The sequence below is a fragment of the Chanos chanos genome, chromosome 1 (assembly GCF_902362185.1).
Source record: "Chanos chanos chromosome 1, fChaCha1.1, whole genome shotgun sequence".
In the NCBI taxonomy this organism is placed as follows: domain Eukaryota; kingdom Metazoa; phylum Chordata; class Actinopteri; order Gonorynchiformes; family Chanidae; genus Chanos; species Chanos chanos.
In genome coordinates, this window is record NC_044495.1 from 13,555,374 (window position 1) to 13,575,283 (window position 19,910).

The window sequence follows — 19,910 nt, forward strand, 5'->3', positions numbered from 1 at the left end:
ACAAATCTATGCATATTAAAGCATGGCTAGTAGTTACATTCACTGATTACCTTAATTACCATAACAAGCGTACAACTATATCTATATCCAGCAATGTGTCCATAAGGGAAGAAGTTAATTAGGCTACCAGGGGTGCTCATTGGGAATTTCTCTGTCTCCCTTTTTCTGTTTTGTAAAATATATTTCTTTGACTGCGACATGCTTGAAACATTATCCAGTTTATAAAACAAATCTTAAATTTAAACATTTTAATCTCATGTTATCATCTATTTTCAAATAAATAAACACCTTGTCCAATTTTAATTGTGTGTATTTCTACAGACATCTGCCATACTTAAAAAGGAAAGTAACATCTGTGCCAGTATTCCTGAGTTACATTTTCTATCTTGTTTTTGTGCTTAATCATTTGTTGTGCGGTGAAAAAAAATTCTCTGCTGTTTAGCTTTTCTTCTCTCTTCCTCCCATTCATCATCTGTGTCATCCAAGGTGAGACCATTTAGCAAGGCCATGCGACAATGCTCTCTGCATTCCACCTCAGCCCTGAAAGATAAAACGCTTATTAATTCAAGATGAGGTTCAGAAAGTGGATTAGATTACCATTTCCTTGTATTATTAGAACTGACCAAAGAAACAAAGTTAACAAAAAGAGAGAAAAGCAACACACCTTTTAAGGAATTGAACGCACTCCTTATGCCCATAGATTTCTGCAATCCGAGCAGGTTTGTCTCCAGAACAGTCCTCTTTGTCTATGGGAGCATGTAGCGAATGCAGGAGGTGCAAAACAGCGAGTTTTCCAGATTCAGCAGCAAAGTGGGCAGGTGTCCATCCAAAATCTGTACGCAGGCAGGGCCTGGCCCCATTCTCAATCAGTATTCTTACTATTTCTGTCTGTCCTACAAGGAGAAGTGTTTTGTATTATTAAAAATGTCCATTACAGTGATCAAGGTCCACTACAACTCTTGCTTGTTTTAATAGCTACATTATAAAAGAAATTTCCCATATCTCTCATATTGCAAGGCAACTAAAACATTAAAATATTCACAGAAATCTACTTTTTATAATGTCTTTGATTTTTCTGAAAACAACCAAGCTGTCTGCTTAGATCCACAAAAGAATAACTTTAAAGCATCAATAGTGGCTTTGAAGCTTAAATACTGTATCTAAAAAAAAGAAGCTCTCTCTCTCTCTCTCTCCTTGTCGCTCTCTCATGCCTCTTTCTTTATAACAAAGCAGTCCAAGTAACAGTAAGGCAAAACAGAATTGCTATGTGAAGTGCTGCTTTACATGAAAACCTCTTCTTTTGAAATGGGTTATCACCGAAGTGTATGCAGTTAAATTAGGGCTAATACACTAGTCTAAAAAGCCCAAACTGCCCTCTAGTGGTTAGTAGGTGAATAATATTTACTGTTAAATTTGTGTGGTTGATTTCTAAATGGATACTTCAGGAAAAAGCTTGAGCTTAAAGAAATACTGGAGAAAGTATTAAGATAAAGTAAACCCATCTTGTGCTATGTTTATTCATAAATCCAAATATGTCTACTGTGATCCCATACCTTTGGCTGCAGCCCAATGCAGAGGTGTCTTGTTGTTCCAGTCGATGTCTTTCTGATTGGGATTACACTTATTCTTCTTCACAATTTCTTTCACAAGGTCAAAGTCCCCTACAGCAGCTGCTTGATGCAACTCTGTCATCTTCTGTCGACAGAACAGCAAACATGGATAATATCTTTCTGTTATGTTGTGCTACTATTTCAGACTGTGTTAAGTAGTGCATGCCACTCTGCTTCACCACATCATATTGTCTGCATTGGAATGGTTTAATTAATTTCCTATTTTAGGTCGATTTAAATTTACAGAACATAACATGCAGGGGAGATATGCATAGGGGATCCCATTAAAAAAAAAAAAAAACTCTCCCATTACATCAGATATGCTCAGCTCTAGATATTATATACATATACATATCTACATCTATATCTATCTAACTATCTATCTATCTATCTATACACACACACACACACACACACACACACATATATATGCATACACACACACACACACAGTATATATATATATATATATATAAATGCATATAAGTAATTTCTAAGTAATTAAAAAATTATCTACAATTCAACATTAAATTACACATTTGCAGTAACACTTTAAATGAATGAAGTGTGCACAACAATGCCTGGTGAACGTGAAGAAAGAAGAATGCTGTCATTAGTTTCGTTTTTATTTCCATGGAGACCAATGCCTACGGAGAAAGCGTTTGTGGAGCGGGGAGTCATGCGCGCAGTCTTTATACTTAAAAGTTTGGGGAGTTGTTTTCATAATTGTTTTCGGGTCACCATATGGTAGCCTTATTTCTCCTTACCTTGTCGTAAACGTTACACCTCCGAGGAGAACTTCCTTCCTAGTTTACAGGTAACAGTACACACGTCATCAGTAGTCGGTTCGTAGCCTGCTGCAATCCAATCTGCCAAGGGAATCGTTCGACCAATGCCGTTATTACAACAGATGAACACTGTAAAACGCCGCTGAGGGGGAAAAAATCAGTAAGTCAAATTTGTTTTTATGAGTTACTTATTTGCAAGTGAATAAAGCAGACTCCACAGAATCTGAAAGAACTGTCACTGAAATTGAAACAGAAATATATGAGGACTTTCTTTTTTTGGAAAAGAATCGGAAATAGAATTGATTTAAGCCTAGTTGATGAAGAAACCAAACACACTCATAAGCACACCATTTCACTGATTTTACAAACATATATGTAAATACTCTTTTTTATTTAAGGGTGACTAAAAGAATAAAAAATTCCATGTGTATATATTTATGTATATAAGACTTTTCAAAGTTGGTGCTCTAGGGCATTACTTTGGGGTAGATCGTCAACCACACCAGCATATCTTTCAAGGTACCTATAAAAGTGACATACCTTTTTGCAAACAAAATACACAAGCTTAGACATCTCAACACCCCAACCATAACAAATATGGCTGCCAGCCAAGGTTTTTGTACAGCAAATGGAGCAGTCATCATCAGACAGTGACCAAACACTGCAACCTGAAAATGACATACACTGCCTGGCCAAAAAAAATTGCACACTCTTATATTTCGTTGGACCGCCTTTAGCTTTAATCACGGCATGCATTCACCATGGCATTGTTTCAACAACCTTATGCAACATCACAACATTTATTTATGCCCAGAGCTGCATTCATTTTTGGCCGAGATCTTGTCGACGATGGAAGTTGAACCACTTTCAGTGGGGTTAAGGTCAGGACTCTGTGTTGGCCAGTTCATGTGAAAATGATTCCTCATGCTCCCTGAACGACTGTTTCACAATTTGAGCCTGATGAATCTTGGCACTGTTGTCCTGGAATATGCATGTCCCATCAGGGAAGAAAAAATCCATTGATGTGATTACCTGGTCATTCAGTACATTCAGGTACTCAGCTGACTTCATTTTATTGCCACATAACATTGCTGAGCCTTGACCTGACCAACTGAAGCAACACAGATCATAACACTGCCTCCACAGGCTCCAAATCCAAATGGAGACCTTTATTTTTGGCCAAGCAGTGTATAATGAGATGGCTGTCATTAGTCCCAGTGGTAATAAGTCACATAAGATGCATGTTGAGGACAATCTAGAGTTGGAGCATCAAGGATGATCCTACCAGGCAAAATTACATACTGAGCACACGCACTGATTGTTTTACCTTAGAGCAGGGGTGGGCAAATCCAGTCCTGGAGGGCCATGGTCCTGCTGTTTTTCTTGTCGACCAACTAAATACAGTCTCTGATTGGCTGAAGAGCATGCACACCTGTTTTCAAAGTGAAAATCAACAGGTAGCTAAGAGGTGAAAACAAAAACCGGCAGGACACCGGCCCTCCAGGACTGGATTTGCCCACCCCTGCCTTAGAGAGATCTGAGAAAAACCTAAGGCCATTGGAGTTCATCTGTTTTCCAAAGACAAGGGTGCCATATTGGCAAGGACACAAATCACTGTGACAGGAGCAGGCAGAAACAGTTGCTCTGACCCAATCCCAAAATGGTAGGCCTATGTGTCCACATCTTTCTACAATTGTCAGTCAGAGACACCTCGCAAGTTGCATCTCTTGACAGTATTTTTGCTCTGTACAACATTTTCTTTGAGGTGTCTTGAAGTCCTGAAGACAGGCATCTTCAAGATTGATTTCAAGTTTCCAAAATGTCTTTTAACAGCCTGATTTGGAGAGCCTACCCCAGCACAGCAGTGTTTCAGGGTGTGTGCAGAAGAATTTGTACAAAATGTGAAAAGAGTGTAAAATATTACTCATCTGTGAAAACCAAGTACGAGTGACGAATAGTCAACTATTCAAAGATTCAATCTAAGGAGCCTGATTTGACTGCCAATATCACAGTTGAATCGTCGCAAAATGTGGTCATGAAACGCTCCACTCCGGCTATATGGGGGTGCTGAATGTCTGATAAAATAAATCCTTATTCAAATGTTACTAAAATAAGTGGCAGAATGTATTAACAGAGTATCCACATAAACAAAGATGACTGCGCTAATCGAGGGTTTACTGATTAGTTTATCAGTGGAATAGAGATGGGCTGAAACAAAAAAAAAAATGCATAGGATGGTCCCTTGGGGATGGATTTAAAACCGGATTGAAAAAGAAGATATTATTTGCCGACGTAAATCGTCTAACTCTTATCCTGAACATCACTGCAAATATCTCAGCCAGAAAATATACGCTACTTCGGCAACGTCTTCACGCCACCTGTTAACCATAGCGCACCTGTGAGACCACACTATTCATGCATGGTCCAACCACTAACGTTCAATGTGCAACGAATAACCTGTCATATTAGCTAACATACACGGTCATGCAACCCACCTATAGGAGAAACTGGATACCGGATGACTGTGATATTTTAAACCAAACTGATCGTTGCAAGAGACATAAAGGACATAAATGACTATTGCTCACGAGCCTTAACCTAATGTTACTTTAATTTGCCTCTTTTAGCCACACCTATTCAACATGAAACCTACACCAGGAAGTTAAAAATGCATTGACCTGCTAGATGAAGGAAACAGGGTAAGTTGTCCCTACCGCGTGAATTTAACGCATAATTTAAAAAGAAAAAGTGCATCGCTGCAAGACCATGTTTTTATATCAATAACTGATTTGAAGTTGCCAGTTAAATTCAGGAATTTGTTGTCAGAACAACGAAACCACTTGACTAATTTGTTGGCATAGAATGGTGCTAAGAAGGACTTAAATATCACATTACAACTGTGCTAATAATCCCCTAAAACTTGGCTAAAAGCCCTCACAGTACGATATATTTTACAGTGCAGAGCACATATAGCTACTATTGAAGTGCCTCACGAAAATGTTGACTGATTTGTTAGTTTTATTAACTTTCCACTCTCGCCATTGTCTCTGCTACAGCTAACGAGTGTATGAGTTCTTGTTTATCGCATGTAATTGCGGCTTAGTTCACAAAGGCCCCAAGCGACTGTCTGTATTCTGCCTTTTGACATCAAATGTCGCCTGCGCCACTGGCCCAGCATCAAATGTTTTTTTTTTTATAAAAGATCGTCTAATAAAAGAGGGAATTACAACTAGGAAGTATAGACAAGAGTGCAGGTACTCGACCTGTCTTAAATGACACTTCAACGCATTTGTTTTCGGAACTAATAAGTGATTTGTTTTCGTCAGTTATATTAGGCATTCCGCGTTGTCCTAGTGTGGATCCCCTTTGGCCATGAATAAGAGGAAGTCCTCCATCCCCAGTATCTTAAAACCAACCAAAGTTCGTAGGACAGAAGAAAACATTCAAATCGAAGATGAGGAGACCACTATTGAAGGTGGACGATGTCAACAAGAGCACGCTTTCGTTTTGTCGGTCCGTTCAATTTAACATTTAATAACAAAACAGATTTACACCAACCTACTTTGCAAGTTCTTTGAGCTCAAATATGCAGCTCTTTGTCTCCTGTTTTCAGAGCGCGGGAGATATTGGTGTAATTGAAAGCATAACCTTGAAGAACTTCATGTGTCACCACTTCCTTGGTCCGTTCCAGTTTGGACCAAATGTAAACTTTATAGTTGGAAACAATGGAAGTAAGAGTGATCAGAAATCCTTTATGAAAACATGACCATTTTTGTATGAAAGTTATATTAAATAAAGATTAAACAACTGCTCTCAAAGTACAATGTCTACTGCCATAGAAACATTTGATTCTGTCATTTATCATTTCAGAATATGCAAACACATGTTCAGTACTGTATCTGTAAAATGAGCTTACTTCTTAAATAGTGGTTTGGGGCACAGAAAATGAGTTTGAGTTTTCTTAGTGTTTTTGTTACTTTTATTTTGAAACTGAAGCCTAAATGATTTTTCTTTCTGAAAACACACAGAATAGACATGCAGCATGTCATTATGCAGATTTAGTGGTGTTTTATAACTCTCTGATTGTGATAAATAATAAACTTCCTCAGGTGGGAAAAGTGCTATCCTTACAGCTCTCATTGTGGGTCTTGGTGGAAAAGCAACCACAACAAACAGAGGTGTATCTCTGAAGGGTTTTGTGAAAAATGGAGAAAGGTCAGTTTATTTTTAAAAGGCAAGAGTCAAATATTAAAGTACAGCAAGTATTAAAGCACTGCCAAGTTGTTGGAAGTACACGACTAACACATCGGTGTATTTTATTTTTAATTGTCTTATGCAGCTCTGCAGATATTGTTGTAAAGTTGCGTAACAGAGGGACCGATGCATACAAAGGTGACATCTATGGAGATACCATTTCCATTGAGCAACGGATAACAAGTGATGGTTGTAGGACATGTAAGATCAAGAGTAAAACTGGTAATATGATTTTGGTCTTAATTTTGTTTTTTAAAGAAAACTACACACTTTTTATTTATTGCATTGGTACACAACGTCCACATATTGCTCATCATGAGAAAATGCTCTTTCTTTAGGACTTGTTATTTCCAATAAAAAAGAAGAATTGACTGCAATACTAGACCATTTTAACATTCAGGTATTTAAATTAGTCTTTGGGTTTTGTTCTGAAGGTCACCAAAAATGTAATTTCCCAGCTTCATTTAAGAACCTTGGGTTGAGAGATTTAATTTTAAGTTTTTGTTGTTTTTGTTGTTGCAGGTGGATAACCCAGTCTCAATCTTGAATCAGGAAATGAGTAAGCAGTTCCTGCATTCAAAAAGTGAAGCAGATAAGTACAAGGTAGGTATCCTTTTATCTCTTCCAAAATGTCTTAGTAGAGGGTCTTGCTTTTCTTAGAAACCACTTCTCTTAAATTCATGTTTATAACCTTCTTTGAATTTGCTATCCCCTCATGTTTGCTCTCTTTTTCCAGTTTTTCATGAAAGCAACTCTGCTGGAGCAGATGAAGAGAGACTACATTCACATTAAGCAAACCAAAGCAGTAACCCGTGATCAGGTGGAACGACAAGAGGAGGTTGTTATCATACTTTTCTGTCAGTTTGATAGATTTGTCTGTCAACCATTTCAAGACTTGACAGTGTACTAGAATGTTTGACTTACAGATGGATCATTAGAACTGGCTTAATCTGCAGAATTAGCTCTTTGGTCCTTTCTGTACACTTTACCGCGCCACGACTTTGTCTAAGAGTTCCTGTTGTCATCAGCATGTGTCATATATTGTGTGTGGTGTGATTGTAGCTTAAATCTTTCTTTCATGCATTTGCAGTCCCTTAAAGATCTCAGACAGGAGTTTTTACAAAAGAAAGAAAGATATGAAAGTCTCTCCTCACTGGATGAAATGAAAACGACTTTGGAAGACCTGAAAAAAAAGATGGCATGGTGTCTGGTATCTTATTTTCACTTCTGTAGCAATGTTTAGTATTGTTGTTTGCAAATTGATTTCTTCTTTGTGTTCAACTCCATAACTGAAAACAAATAAGACAGTCCTTGATTTGTTGAATTCTTTTATCCATTTTTTTAACCAGATTTAAAATGCTGAGAGCAGAAGATTCTTGTTGGAATTGACTGGGAAACATATGTACATTACTAAGAAATGTGGTCACTATCATGATTGCCTCTGTTTATTTCTGAAAGGTGAGAGAGAAGGAGTGGCAAGTAGAGCAGTTAAAGGAGCAGATCGAGGTTGAGGAGAGTGACGGTAAACATGAGGAGAAACTTCAGTTTTGTCAGGTTGGTAAAACTTTCCTCCTTTTAAGACTATATGTTTTAAGATATTTTTCCTCATTAAAAAATATCAGCCATATCGTTTATGTGCTCAGGTGTAATAAATGTAATTGGATTTAAAAATATCCCTAAATGTGAGTAATGTTAAACCAAGATTGAATAAACATGCAACTTTAAGTTAATAACCTAGACTAACCTTCCCATAACTTTCAAGTGCATGTGTAAGTATCAGGATGCTTTGAAAAGATATCTTTGCTTCCCCTACCAGAGTAAAGTTACTCTTGCTGAGAGGAGACTGCAGGAGATACAGCACAAGCTTGAGAAAGTAAAAGAGGAAGAAGAGAGTTTGGCTGAAGAGAGTCGCAAGCTAAAGGAGGAAATCAGGGACAAGAACAAAGCTCAAAAAGTCCAGGAGGTGAGAGAAACCTGTCATCTTACTCTCAATAACCTATGGTTTACCTTAAACCTCAGTTTGGATTTAATACCATCCATGCACGTTTGTAGCCATTGCGAGGCCTTCCATGATTCTTATTCACTGCTTGTTGCATATACAGTATCATACCTCCTCAGTCTCTGCTACAGAATACGGGATACTAATTTGCCTTATTTCAACACTTCAACCATCATGCTAGTGTTGAAGCTGAGAACTTCTTAGAACTTTAGATATGAAGGTGATAGGCCAGGCCAGTACAAAACATGGTTAATATAAACCTTGTTCAATTTCTTTAGTATATTTTTGCACATTATCTTGTGTATACTTCAACTTGGTACAGGACATTGTTTGAATTTTAGCCCCCACCCCCTGTTTGCTTGCATGTGTAGACTTCTAGAGGTCCTAATTTTTCAGGTGATTTACTTCCGTGCTGAGAATAAATTGAAACAGTTAGAAAAGGAGCAATGCCTTCTACAGGAGAGAATTCACAAAATAATGAATAGGTGAGTTATTGAGCAGAAACATTCAATGATTTAAAAAATTACTTGTATCAAATTATAATACACAAAGTCATTATGTACAGTTGTAGTCAATGATTGTATAGTGCATTTTAACAAAATATGTCAAGATATTATATATTGTTTCAATGAAGATGTATAATACCTTAAAATCAGTTTTTTGACATGGAACAGTACTTTTTTCAGCCTTCCAATATATGTGCAAATTTTAAAGGAAATTTTCAATAGCAAAATTAAAATGAAATGCCCTTTAAGCTCAAGGAGAATTTAAAAAATCATAACTGTTTAAAAGTCATGTTGCTTCAATTTTTTTGCTTACAACCTTCCAATCGCTGTCCAATTTCTGGATATCCTCTGCACAGTTCGCTATCCCCAACTGTAAAGCGAGAAGTTAATTGAATACAGAACAATTTTAATGGTTTCTATTAGCAGTGGGAGTCAAAAGAATGAGGCTGAACACGCACAACGCCTAAAGAAAATATCTTCGTTGAAGACACAGCTGGAACAGCGTGAGTTGGATTGTACAAAACTTAATCAGGAGATAAAGGACAAACAACAGGCTCTTTTCAAAGGGCGAGAGGAATACGACAAACTACGGTAAATCAGGCTTCTCTTTACTGCATCATAACATAGTTTCTATTTGATCTCAACTTGTGGCTGCATTTTACATCCTTAATCATAATAATATATGCAGAAAAGTCACTGTGCAATTCAAGAAAGTCATGTCAGGTTACTTTATCACAAGAAGCAGAGACTTTCGCTAGTGTCTGATGTATTGAAACGTGGTCTTACTTATGTTTTCCAATGATTTTTATCTTTTAAAGAGATCCTTAACTTTTAATTTCTAAATGATGATTTATGTTCTCACCTTGTTAGTATGGAAGAGAAGAACATCCAAGTTTCTCTGGAGGCCAAATTAAAGAGGAAGAACCAGCTCACAGCAAGTAAATCTAATAGGCTGAGGAGATTTGGTGATCACATGCCAGAGCTGTTGGAGTCTGTCGACAAGGCGCATGCTCAGGGACGGTTTATTAAGAAACCCGTGGGCCCTATAGGTAACAGTCATTTTCATTTATATCCAAAGTAAGTTTTTTGCACAGTTGTAACTTTTTTTACACTTTTTCAAAAAGAAAGTTAAAACAATTAGAAATAATGTCAGAAAAGGTGCTTTGAGTCAGATGAATCAGATCTGACAGAATCAGATAAGTCTGAATGCCTATGCGATTTATTTCCTGCCTAATTTCATTTAAGCTATAAAAGGTCAGTTCAGACTGTGTGTGTGTGTGTTTGTGTTTTCTGTAAAAACCCTCAGGTGCATGCATCAGCCTAAAGGATCCCAGTTTAGCTGTTGCAGTGGAGAGCTGCTTGCGAGGTTTCATGAAAACCTTTTGCTGTGACAATTATAAGGATGAAAAAGTCCTCCAGGAACTGATGTCTCCCTACTTTCCAAAAGGCAGCAGGCCTCAGATAATGGTTTGCCCTTTCACAGATCGTGTTTACAATGTTCAAGGCCGGTGAGTACGTCACTTCTTTTCTGTGCAGTGTCTTGGTGTAGGATTCAAATAGAGAACTGGAATTTCTGAAGGCCGTTGCTGACGAAGTCTTAGGGCTGGATGAAGTTGTCATTGTCAACATCCATATTTTAAAAGCGTCAGTGCTATGCCTTTTGCATATTCTGACAGCATGCCATTTTTAGATAGATGCCAAATGGTTTTTGGTTTTTTTTTAATGACAGTAACTATTATGTTATTACATATATTTTTATGTGTCAGTGCAGTGTTGTATATATTCAGTTTTGTGTTCAGTTTTAATATACTGTCATGTGATAACTTGCATGACATCCTAATTGAATGACTGAAAGAAATCAGTACTTTCAGAAAGCTTTAAAAATAAACATTGAAATGATGTTTTCTCAACTTCCTCCTAGTTTTATCTTTTTTCCTGTTATTTGATACTGATTTTCATTTTTTTATCTTTAGTGGAGTGAGCCACCCGGAATTTCCCTCAGTGCTTGACATTATCGTCGTAGCAAACCCTGTGATCACAAACTGTCTGATTGATATGAGGGGGATTGAATGCATTCTCATCATAAAAGTAAGTCATGTAAGATTAAAAATCTGTGGATTTAGAAAAACAAAAACATACCTCTTTTTCAGGTTTGTAGCCTTAGAACTGCTTTATCATTGCCAGAATTAACTTTTAAACAGAGCCAGTCAAGTTCACAACTGCCTCTCATATTTAATTCGCCATAATAAACTTTTTTCATAGTTTGTCAGTATCTTGTGGTTGTGCTTGGACCATAACAGCATTTGTTTTCTAGAGAAAGTCATTCACAGTGGTCAGTACTTGACACACGTTTTTCAGCACACATGGCAAGCGGAATAGTTCGAATGGACAGTCACTTACATTACAGCTGTAAATGCTCTAGGATAAAGCATCTGCAAGAAGGGTCATGCAAGGAGGAAGGCCACCAAGGAACTGCCGTGAGGCCTTCACAGCAGATGGTGACCAAGTGCTAACCAACCGGTACTATACCCCTGACAATGAGATTATCGTCAAATACCTTGGTGGGGATCCAGAAGCAGAAATCCGGCAAGTAACATTTCCAGATTTTCTCTTCTTGTGACTATTTTACGTTTTATTACAGGAATGGCCATTGATTATTGATTTTATATTTTGTTCAGTAGATCATTTCTACCTGAGTTTTGAAGAATGGCCAAGGAAACGTGCTGACATGTAAGACATTTTAATTTTTCTTTGCTTGATTTCCAGTCTGGTGGAATCAGAGGTGGAGAACTGTCAAGCTCAGCTGTCCAGATTTCGACATCACTTGGACTCAGTCAAGCAGGATATACAGTGTATGGAGGAGACACTGCGAGGAGTCATTATAGCATCTAAGAAGAATCAGGTAATGGACTTTGTCTGCCTGGAGAGCACTGGCCATTCAAGTGCACTTTAATCACTTTCACATCTCTGTGTGGGATATCACGGGATGATTCTGAAAAATCCTCAAAAATACACATTCTCTCTTATTAGAATGACCATAAAGCTTGTATCATGAGGCAAAAATGACTAGTTATCATCAAACCAAAAGAAGAATTCCACCTGGGCCCGCTGTAAACTTTGATATGTATATGTCTCTGAGAAAGACATTACATAATTCCAATAAATATTGATTGTATAATTCTATTAAATATTCCTAGAACCTGAGTGGTTAGGCTCTTCTGTCTTTTATGTTAGAATGTTTACAGGTAAACTAAGTATGCAATACTCCTTAGGGGTATGAAATAAATACATATATTGCAATTACCGCATATAGCAATGTAACAGCAAATAGGTTTTTATTATTGTTCTGTATTTTCAGGAAGCTCTGACCCAGATCAAGGCATCCATAACAGACCTGGAGAACATAGAGGAGTCTCATACAGATGACATCAGCTCTCTGGTGAGACAGTCAGGATTCTAACGAAGCCATATCAAATAGGCTGTTACTTTGGAATAAGCCAGATCGATGCCAAATTTTGACATTTCCTCTTTTGGGCGATTCTTAACGAAATTACTTTGATATTATCTTTAGGAAGAAGAGGCTCAAGAAAACCAACTAAAAATTGAATCCGAGAGAAAAAATGTAAAGGAGGCACAGAATGAGTTGAAGAAGCAGAACAAAATTCTTGTGGACGTTGATCGAAAACACCATGACATTAGAAACAAAATGGAGCAGCTGACAGATGAGACGGAACAGCTAAAAGTGAGAGAGAGCAAAATACAGACAGCATATCGTGCAACACGATTCAGCTGTTTTACTGTTTTCAGTTTTAAACAGATGTTTTTGTCTGTACAATTCTTCATGTCTCTGTGCAAAGCGCTAAGACAAATCTTAACTATAATCTAAAGTGGTGTGGGTGGGACACTCTCAACTGTCCACTTAAGTATATAATATATAAGCTGGAAAGGAATGCTGACGTGAGGAGAAATTTTTACTCAAACACACATGCGTGTCTCATAATTAAATCATTTGATTAGGAGGAGCAGGTCAAAGCAGAAGCTGACTGCAATAAGCTTGATCAAAGCTTAAAGATTCTGGAGAAGAAACTGAGAGCTCACCACGACAACATCCAGGCAATGAGAAATGAGCTTGCTGTCAAAGAAGAGGAAAAACAGGTACCTGTAATCTGTGCGAAGTCTAAGTATATACAAATGGTAAAGAAATGAGGCTGCTGGCAAGAAAACATCACATTAGAGTGCTTAGCTGATTTAGTGTCGTTAGGTTTCATAATCTGCTTGGGGGTAAAAGTACAGCATTCAAGAAATGATGCTGCATGTTTATTTGTTTGTTTTGAGATTGTCTGTTGCAGAGCTTTGTGATTAACAATCAGAATATGTAATGATATAAATGTTATAAAAACAGGCCAGTGTTAATTATCCTGTTATTGTCCAATATTCCAATTGTCAATAGGAATTTGAAGCCAAAGCCAAGGAGATCTGCCCTGTACGAGAGTACGTGGATCGGAGTGCCAAGAGCATAGATACTGAGATCACGCGTTTGCGGCAGAAAATCAATACACAGGAGAGCAGCCATGGCAACCACGAGCAGGTGATCAGGTACATGGACAGCCAAACTATAACTGTGCATCTGAATTTTAGAGATCAGCCAGTTCTGTTATTTTTTTAACTTATCAGAAGTGTAAAAGAATTTGCTAGATTGTTTTGAAACTGCCATTCAGCATTTTATAACGTTGCAATGGATTAAACCGAAACCATCTTCTGTTGTTTCACTGTAAAGGTTGTGAAATGCTAATTGTAGGATTTTATATAATTTTCCAATTCAGAGAATATGCTGAGGCCCATGGTAATTACAAGAACAAGTCAAACCAATTGAGAGATCTGAAGAAGTTCATTGATCGTCTCGACAACATCATGACTGACAGACAGGCTCGCTACAAAATTTTGCGAAGGTGACTTCCATGAATTTGGCAGATTAAAAACATCATGTATCATTTGACATTAAAGGATTAATGAGTTATTTGTAACACTTTTTTCTTTTGCCCATGTATACTCTCTGCAGATCTCTCTCAGTGCGGTGTAAGTTGTACTTCAACAATTTCCTCACAAAGCTGCATTGCTGTGGATCCATGATGTTTGATCACAACAATGAGACGCTCTCAATTACGGTATGTCATCATATTACAAACATGCCCACAGTGAAAAAGCGTAAGTTTGAAAAGGTCAACAATAATTCAGTCGTTCTCGTAAGCATGTGCATACCGGTGACTTGTTAATCTCGACTTTTTCAGTGGAATCATTAAGAACGTGCTTGTTTGTTTATGTCTTGTCTGGGAACATAACATGCGTGTCTTTGCGTGTGCTGTTTTGTCACGCTCTTGTGTTAATGGGTCTGAACCAGGTGAAGCCTCCTGGCAGGGAGAATGACAACATAAGCGACATGCGATCCCTCTCTGGTGGTGAGCGCTCTTTCTCCACAGTCTGCTTCATTCTGTCTCTGTGGGAGATTACTGAGTCGCCTTTCAGGTGTCTGGATGAGTTTGATGTGTACATGGTAAATACAATATTACATTTTTGTTGCCATTTATCAAAACAGAGTTTTGTTTATGCAATAGTTGCTGGCCTGAAATTTGAGGTGCTTGTACCTTTAGACAAAGCTGAGCAGAGTAGGGGATGGCCGATGATTAGAGCCGATATCTGTCGTTTTTCCTATCATCAGAATACAATTTTGCAGTTTTGTAGTCTGGCTCAATGTCCCCTCATTACTGTTTTGATTGAAAGATGTACAATGACCAGTAAATATCCAATCAAGACTCCTCTCTGTGAATGTGGGAGAGATCCTGGGAACAGAAGCACTGGAAAGCATTTTCTGTCTTCACCAAGCAGAAAACAAGAGAGTCTTAGAGTTGCATGTGAAAGAGCTCATTTGATAGAGAAAAAGAGAATACTGAGGTTATAAAACTCACTCGGTCATGTAATTCCCACAAACTTTCCCCGTTTCCGCTGTGATTTCAGGCTTAAGCTCTCTGCTGTGGGAGCTCCATTAATGAAATGATGTCACTCTTTGTATCAGTCAGAATGACTCAGACTCTGCGTGCGTGTGTCTGATTTACAGCCGCTCTGCCATCAAAGTCAGAATTCTACTCAAAATTTGAAAAAGTACAGAAACGCCCCTGCTTTTCCCTGCAAAGTCCCGCCGTCATTAAATACACAAAACTTGAGATGACAGATGTTGGTGGATATTACACCTTTATATAACGCCTACACATTTATATAACAAAGTACCAGCAAACTTTTATACCTTATGGGAGTTCCGTGCACTTTGTTTTTTAAAAATTGTTAAAATGTTCTGTGTTCTTCTAAGTATCATTAACATACATTCAGTTAAAGGAAGCTTTGTATTAGAATTAGTGTTACTCCACACTACTTCAAATGAGTATGCACCCCAAATATCAGTAATGAACTACCTTGATTAGTAATAATCGGCATTGTCATTGGCCCTGGAAACACCATACCGGTTGACCTCTAAAACAGAGCATGGTGATTTGTTAATATACGGGACAGTTTTTGGTACAGATTTCCCTGATATGCTCTAATACAAGTTTTATCATATCATGGGCTTACTTTGGGTGTCTGTGAAACTCCTTTGTGTATTAAGGATATGCATAATCGGAGGATATCATTGGATCTGCTTCTGGAGCTATCAGTGCGGCAGCACCTTCGACAGTTCATTTTCATCACCCCTCAGACAACCAGGTAGCCTGACAACAGCTTGATAATCTGTTGGTTAAAATGTGAGCAGTCTCTACACTGAAAAATTGCTGTGGTCTTTTACTCACATAATATTATTCAAATTTTTGTCACACAGTTTAAATTTATGCATTGCATCTGTCTTGCAGCAATCTGCCCCAAAGTCCCCACATTAAAATCCACCAACTGGAGGATCCAGAACGAGAACGAGGACAAACAGAAGAGGACGAATTGCTTTAGGATAATAATATTATCAGAAATGAATAATGAAGTAAAGCTTATTCAAAATCTGTCAAGAGACTGATTTAGTCCATCTAGTTCTGAAACAGGACATTCGTAGGCCAAATTCCAGTTAGGTTCAAATAGGTTTAGTTGAGCAACACACAACCAAGAACTTGTATCCTGAAAACAGCCAACTGTTGCTTTATTGATTTGATCCACAATGTTATCAGTGCAACCATTACATTTTGAGTTGAAGACATGCCACATGTATAACACCAACAAAACAGTACACCATCAAACTGTTTAAATTTTGGTATTTCATTTTCAGGTACAAATATATACAGGGCAAAAATATATGCCTGGGGTTGGAAATTTACAAACACATGCCTATTTTCTACAAGGATGTTTTAGGTCACAATTGTACAGCATCTGAGCAGGACATGCATGGACTTCTGCCCCCAGGACAAGGAGAGCAGGAAAGCAGGGATATTGCACTTGCTTAGCTAAAGTGAACACATAGTAGGGAAAATATAAAACAGTTATGTGAGAACAGTTCTAGAAAGTATGTTTACTCCAGGCTCTTAAATTAACTTGAGGCAGAACTTACTCAAAACTCTTTACCATTGACATATTGGTTTAAGGATGCCTGATACACAGTTACTGTATAAACAGTGTTTACTCTAAAGGTTCAGAACTTGAGTAGAAATATTAGCTCATAAAAAACGATTTAATAAAAACGCAGCACATTAAGAGGAAATTCTTATGCTAAGCACATTTTTTGAGGATTTGCTTACTGTAATACAGCTGAAAACAAATGCATTGCCAAAGCCCTCCATGGAAAAACCAATGAGAATATTGCATGACATGGCCCTTTCCGTAATCAACACTGTGAAAACAAATCCACAGGCAATCATACATGCACACAACAAATGAGATGTGTACTTGATCAAGCAGACAAAAGCCTTGTTCCTCGACGGGGCAGGGTATCTATGAGAGGTTTGATGGAATATCTCATCATCTATGATACGGTTTGACTCCTGATCAGTGCAGTGCATCAGAGTAGAATAATACGAAACGCAGTGCCTACTTCTATTTAATACTGCTGGGAACAGAAACAACTGTCACATTCAGATAAGTGCTTGGTGTCACCAAGACAATAGCCGGGGCCTTAATATGTTCCTCACAGCAATTTTGTACAAATATACACTGTACGTATTAAGGTGGAAACATGCACCTTAGGAGGACAGCTAATGGGTAAATAAATCACATGTATTTCCCACACATTATTATTGTTATTATTACTGCTTTTACTGTTTTATTGATTCAAGGCCACCTTTTATAGTTTTTCAAGGTTGCCAAAAATAAGGACATGTTAGGCTGAACACACAGGACAGGCATGCAAGTAACTTACATTTATGTTCCAAACTACAAGCACATTTGGGAGGTAGACTACATGATCCTCTCTACACTCCTTGTTCCTCAAGATCAAAGTTGAACATATTGGTTGAATAGAAATTGTTACATTTAGATTGACATTTTGATTTATTACCTTAAACTACCATATAAATTACAGTAGTTGCAGTGATGAACATGAACTTTAAATACCTAGGCTAAAAATTAAATCCTACAGAGCACTTCACTGACTCACAATCAATGGTAGTATGAGAACAACTGGACTTATTTAGTTTTGCACACCTTACGTAGTTGCAGAGTTTGTAATTATTTTGTATGTATAATTTAATGCTTAGCAATTAACATTCTCATGCATACTAGATTTTCAACCACAAGAAGCAAGTTCATTGAAAAGTAGTCCAAACATATTTTGTGTTTAATCTTGTGGAAATGGCTGAGTGGGTAAAAGAATAAAGTGTGATTAGTCCAGAGTGAGCTGACATGCTATCCCTCACTTCTGCATGTCACACTGCAAAAGCAATACAATAGACGGGTCGCTCTTCGCTGCCTCTTTGAACTCGTCTAGTGTGATCTGGTCATCGTTGTTCTTATCCATCTTGCTAAAGATCCTGTCCACCCGCTGCTCTGGGGTCAGCCCATCCTCATTCATTTTCATCATGATCACAGTGCCAACCATTTTGTAAATAGCCTTTACAAACATACAAAGAGACAGTATATGTCACAAGAATGCTTGCAGGAATACAGAAATGTGACTGAAGCAGATTTGAAAGCAGGCAATTGATGTTTTACTGCTGCACCAATAATCATTTCTATAAGCAGCTTAGGTAACATTTTGCTTTAAGCCCATAGCCTTCTTTACATGCATGCTGTATGTTTCTGTGGGTCTAAATACTAGCTGACTCAAAATGGACAACCGTCGTGCTGGTATAATGATCAGCTTATAGTCATTACAAGGTATAAAGAGTTTATAAAAGTTAGTAATGCATTACATATGCGCAAACCAAGTAAAGTATCTCCAAGCTTTTTGTTGTTATATTTAAATCACTGTAAACAACTGTCAACGCCAAGGGAGAAAAAAGGATATTTATTTTCCATACCTCTATTATTTCTAGCATCTCTACACGTGTAATTTTTCCATCTCCATCCAGGTCATACATGTTGAAGGCCCAGTTGAGTTTCTGTTCGAAGCTACCTCGTGATGTAATGGACAGGGCACAGATGAACTCTCTGAAGTCAATTGTACCATCCCCGTTCTTATCAAAGGTTCTGAATGCATGTTGTGCAAACTTTGAAGCATCGCCATAAGGGAAGAACTACAAGGAAAAAAACAGCTTGTTAACCACTTCTTTACTATGTTTTGATAGGAAAAAGGGGACGTGAAGCTTTGAATGGTAAAATCCCCAGATTAGTTCACAAAGAGCCATCAGTTCATTAATTATGTTCTTAGCAGCCTTAAAATGTAAGCAAACTACCACTTCTCCTCAATGGGATATAGGTAGTACACCATCCATCAATGTCAGTAATAGATGTCAGAGTTCCTGATTCTTACTCACCTTGACATATAGCTGTTGAAACTCATCAAGGTTGAGTCTACCACTGGGACAGTCTTTCAGAAAGCCTTTATACCATTGCTTGAGTTCATGTTCATTAAATTCTGTATTTTTCACCAGGTCCTCCATCACCTCAGGGGTCAGCTTGCTGTTCTGTTTCCCCATGTTCTCTGTCAAGAAAAAACATGAGGCCAATGACTTTGTAAATACCAAGAATGAGAAATATCAGTGAGATAGGTGAACACAAGCTGTGCCCACATAAACAAGTACACTGAACATTAAAAACGTACCAAATCTTTAAGAGGGCACTCTGAAATGTACTATGAAAAAATATAAAATGACACAGTGACATGGTTTGGGAAGCAACCTGTTGTTCACTGAGTTTTGTTTGTTTAGTAAAGATACCTAAACCATGTCATCATTTTACATTTTTCTCACAGAATATGTCAAAAGGTGCCCTCTTAGACTTGATATAAGATTTGATACAGGATTTTGAGGCTCGGTATGTTATAGTCACACTAGAATGCGTTTTAAAAAGGGCAGGTTCTTTGTTTTTAATCAAACTTCTGAAGTTTTTGCCAGAATCATCTTTGAGAATCATGTGAGATTGAATTTATTTGGTGTTGTTAGACACCAGCTGCCACTGTTCTATTTCTGTCTCCTAAGCTCTTTCCACCACAGAGTCTGGACAGACTTCACATACTACTCAGATCTCTGACAGTGGGACATCCATCATGCATAATGTCTAGCACATGTTGCTACCATCTAGACATATACTATTTAGGATTGTGTTTTCTGTGGACAGTAACTGGAAAAAAAAA

At 37.7% G+C, this 19,910-nt stretch overlaps 3 protein-coding genes across 4 annotated transcripts; 1 reads left to right on the plus strand and 2 right to left on the minus strand.

Moving 5' to 3' along the window:
- Nucleotides 1-328: 328 nt before the first annotated feature.
- On the minus strand, nucleotides 329-2,455 carry ankrd66 (ankyrin repeat domain 66). Its single transcript, XM_030788572.1, has 4 exons — nucleotides 2,378-2,455; nucleotides 1,554-1,695; nucleotides 665-893; nucleotides 329-540 (listed from the first exon to the last, which is right to left on the minus strand). Exons 2-4 carry the CDS (start codon nucleotides 1,690-1,692, stop codon nucleotides 399-401), a joined length of 510 nt encoding a protein of 169 aa, XP_030644432.1. The 5' UTR covers nucleotides 1,693-1,695; nucleotides 2,378-2,455; the 3' UTR covers nucleotides 329-398.
- Nucleotides 2,456-5,729: 3,274 nt separating this feature from the next.
- On the plus strand, nucleotides 5,730-16,190 carry smc6 (structural maintenance of chromosomes 6). Its single transcript, XM_030771360.1, has 26 exons — nucleotides 5,730-5,911; nucleotides 6,012-6,129; nucleotides 6,508-6,613; nucleotides 6,738-6,874; nucleotides 6,991-7,052; nucleotides 7,175-7,255; nucleotides 7,389-7,490; nucleotides 7,743-7,862; nucleotides 8,111-8,206; nucleotides 8,469-8,615; nucleotides 9,048-9,136; nucleotides 9,581-9,748; nucleotides 10,028-10,206; nucleotides 10,464-10,665; nucleotides 11,131-11,245; nucleotides 11,580-11,743; nucleotides 11,924-12,059; nucleotides 12,516-12,596; nucleotides 12,729-12,899; nucleotides 13,175-13,312; nucleotides 13,608-13,753; nucleotides 13,981-14,106; nucleotides 14,217-14,322; nucleotides 14,556-14,708; nucleotides 15,813-15,910; nucleotides 16,054-16,190. The coding sequence occupies exons 1-26, from the start codon at nucleotides 5,771-5,773 to the stop codon at nucleotides 16,142-16,144; spliced, it is 3,273 nt and encodes a 1,090-aa protein (XP_030627220.1). The 5' UTR covers nucleotides 5,730-5,770; the 3' UTR covers nucleotides 16,145-16,190.
- Nucleotides 16,191-18,029: 1,839 nt separating this feature from the next.
- Nucleotides 18,030-19,254, minus strand: vsnl1b (visinin-like 1b). 2 transcript variants are annotated; one of them, XM_030772819.1, is made up of 3 exons: nucleotides 19,093-19,254; nucleotides 18,637-18,852; nucleotides 18,030-18,227 (listed from the first exon to the last, which is right to left on the minus strand). In XM_030772819.1, the coding sequence occupies exons 1-3, from the start codon at nucleotides 19,252-19,254 to the stop codon at nucleotides 18,030-18,032; spliced, it is 576 nt and encodes a 191-aa protein (XP_030628679.1). The 2 variants fall into 2 exon arrangements, with proteins under 2 accessions (XP_030628679.1, XP_030628688.1); XM_030772828.1 differs by lacking the exon at nucleotides 18,637-18,852.
- Nucleotides 19,255-19,910: the final 656 nt, after the last annotated feature.

What these genes read in the sequence shown, in the direction of transcription:
- smc6 (XM_030771360.1), top strand. Translation starts at nt 5,771, where the DNA reads ATGAATAAGAGGAAGTCCTCCATCCCCAGTATCTTAAAACCAACCAAA. An exon ending in TAAGATCAAGAGTAAAACTG is followed by an intron (nt 6,875 to 6,990) that starts GTAATATGATTT and finishes CTCTTTCTTTAG; the next exon opens with GACTTGTTATTTCCAATAAA. An exon ending in AGGTGGAACGACAAGAGGAG is followed by an intron (nt 7,491 to 7,742) that starts GTTGTTATCATA and finishes ATGCATTTGCAG; the next exon opens with TCCCTTAAAGATCTCAGACA.
- vsnl1b (XM_030772819.1), bottom strand. Translation starts at nt 19,254, where the DNA reads ATGGGGAAACAGAACAGCAAGCTGACCCCTGAGGTGATGGAGGACCTG. An exon ending in TTCAACAGCTATATGTCAAG is followed by an intron (nt 18,853 to 19,092) that starts GTGAGTAAGAAT and finishes TTTTCCTTGTAG; the next exon opens with TTCTTCCCTTATGGCGATGC. An exon ending in AGATGCTAGAAATAATAGAG is followed by an intron (nt 18,228 to 18,636) that starts GTATGGAAAATA and finishes ATGTTTGTAAAG; the next exon opens with GCTATTTACAAAATGGTTGG.
- ankrd66 (XM_030788572.1), bottom strand. Translation starts at nt 1,692, where the DNA reads ATGACAGAGTTGCATCAAGCAGCTGCTGTAGGGGACTTTGACCTTGTG. An exon ending in GCATTGGGCTGCAGCCAAAG is followed by an intron (nt 894 to 1,553) that starts GTATGGGATCAC and finishes TTCTCCTTGTAG; the next exon opens with GACAGACAGAAATAGTAAGA. An exon ending in TGCGTTCAATTCCTTAAAAG is followed by an intron (nt 541 to 664) that starts GTGTGTTGCTTT and finishes TTTATCTTTCAG; the next exon opens with GGCTGAGGTGGAATGCAGAG.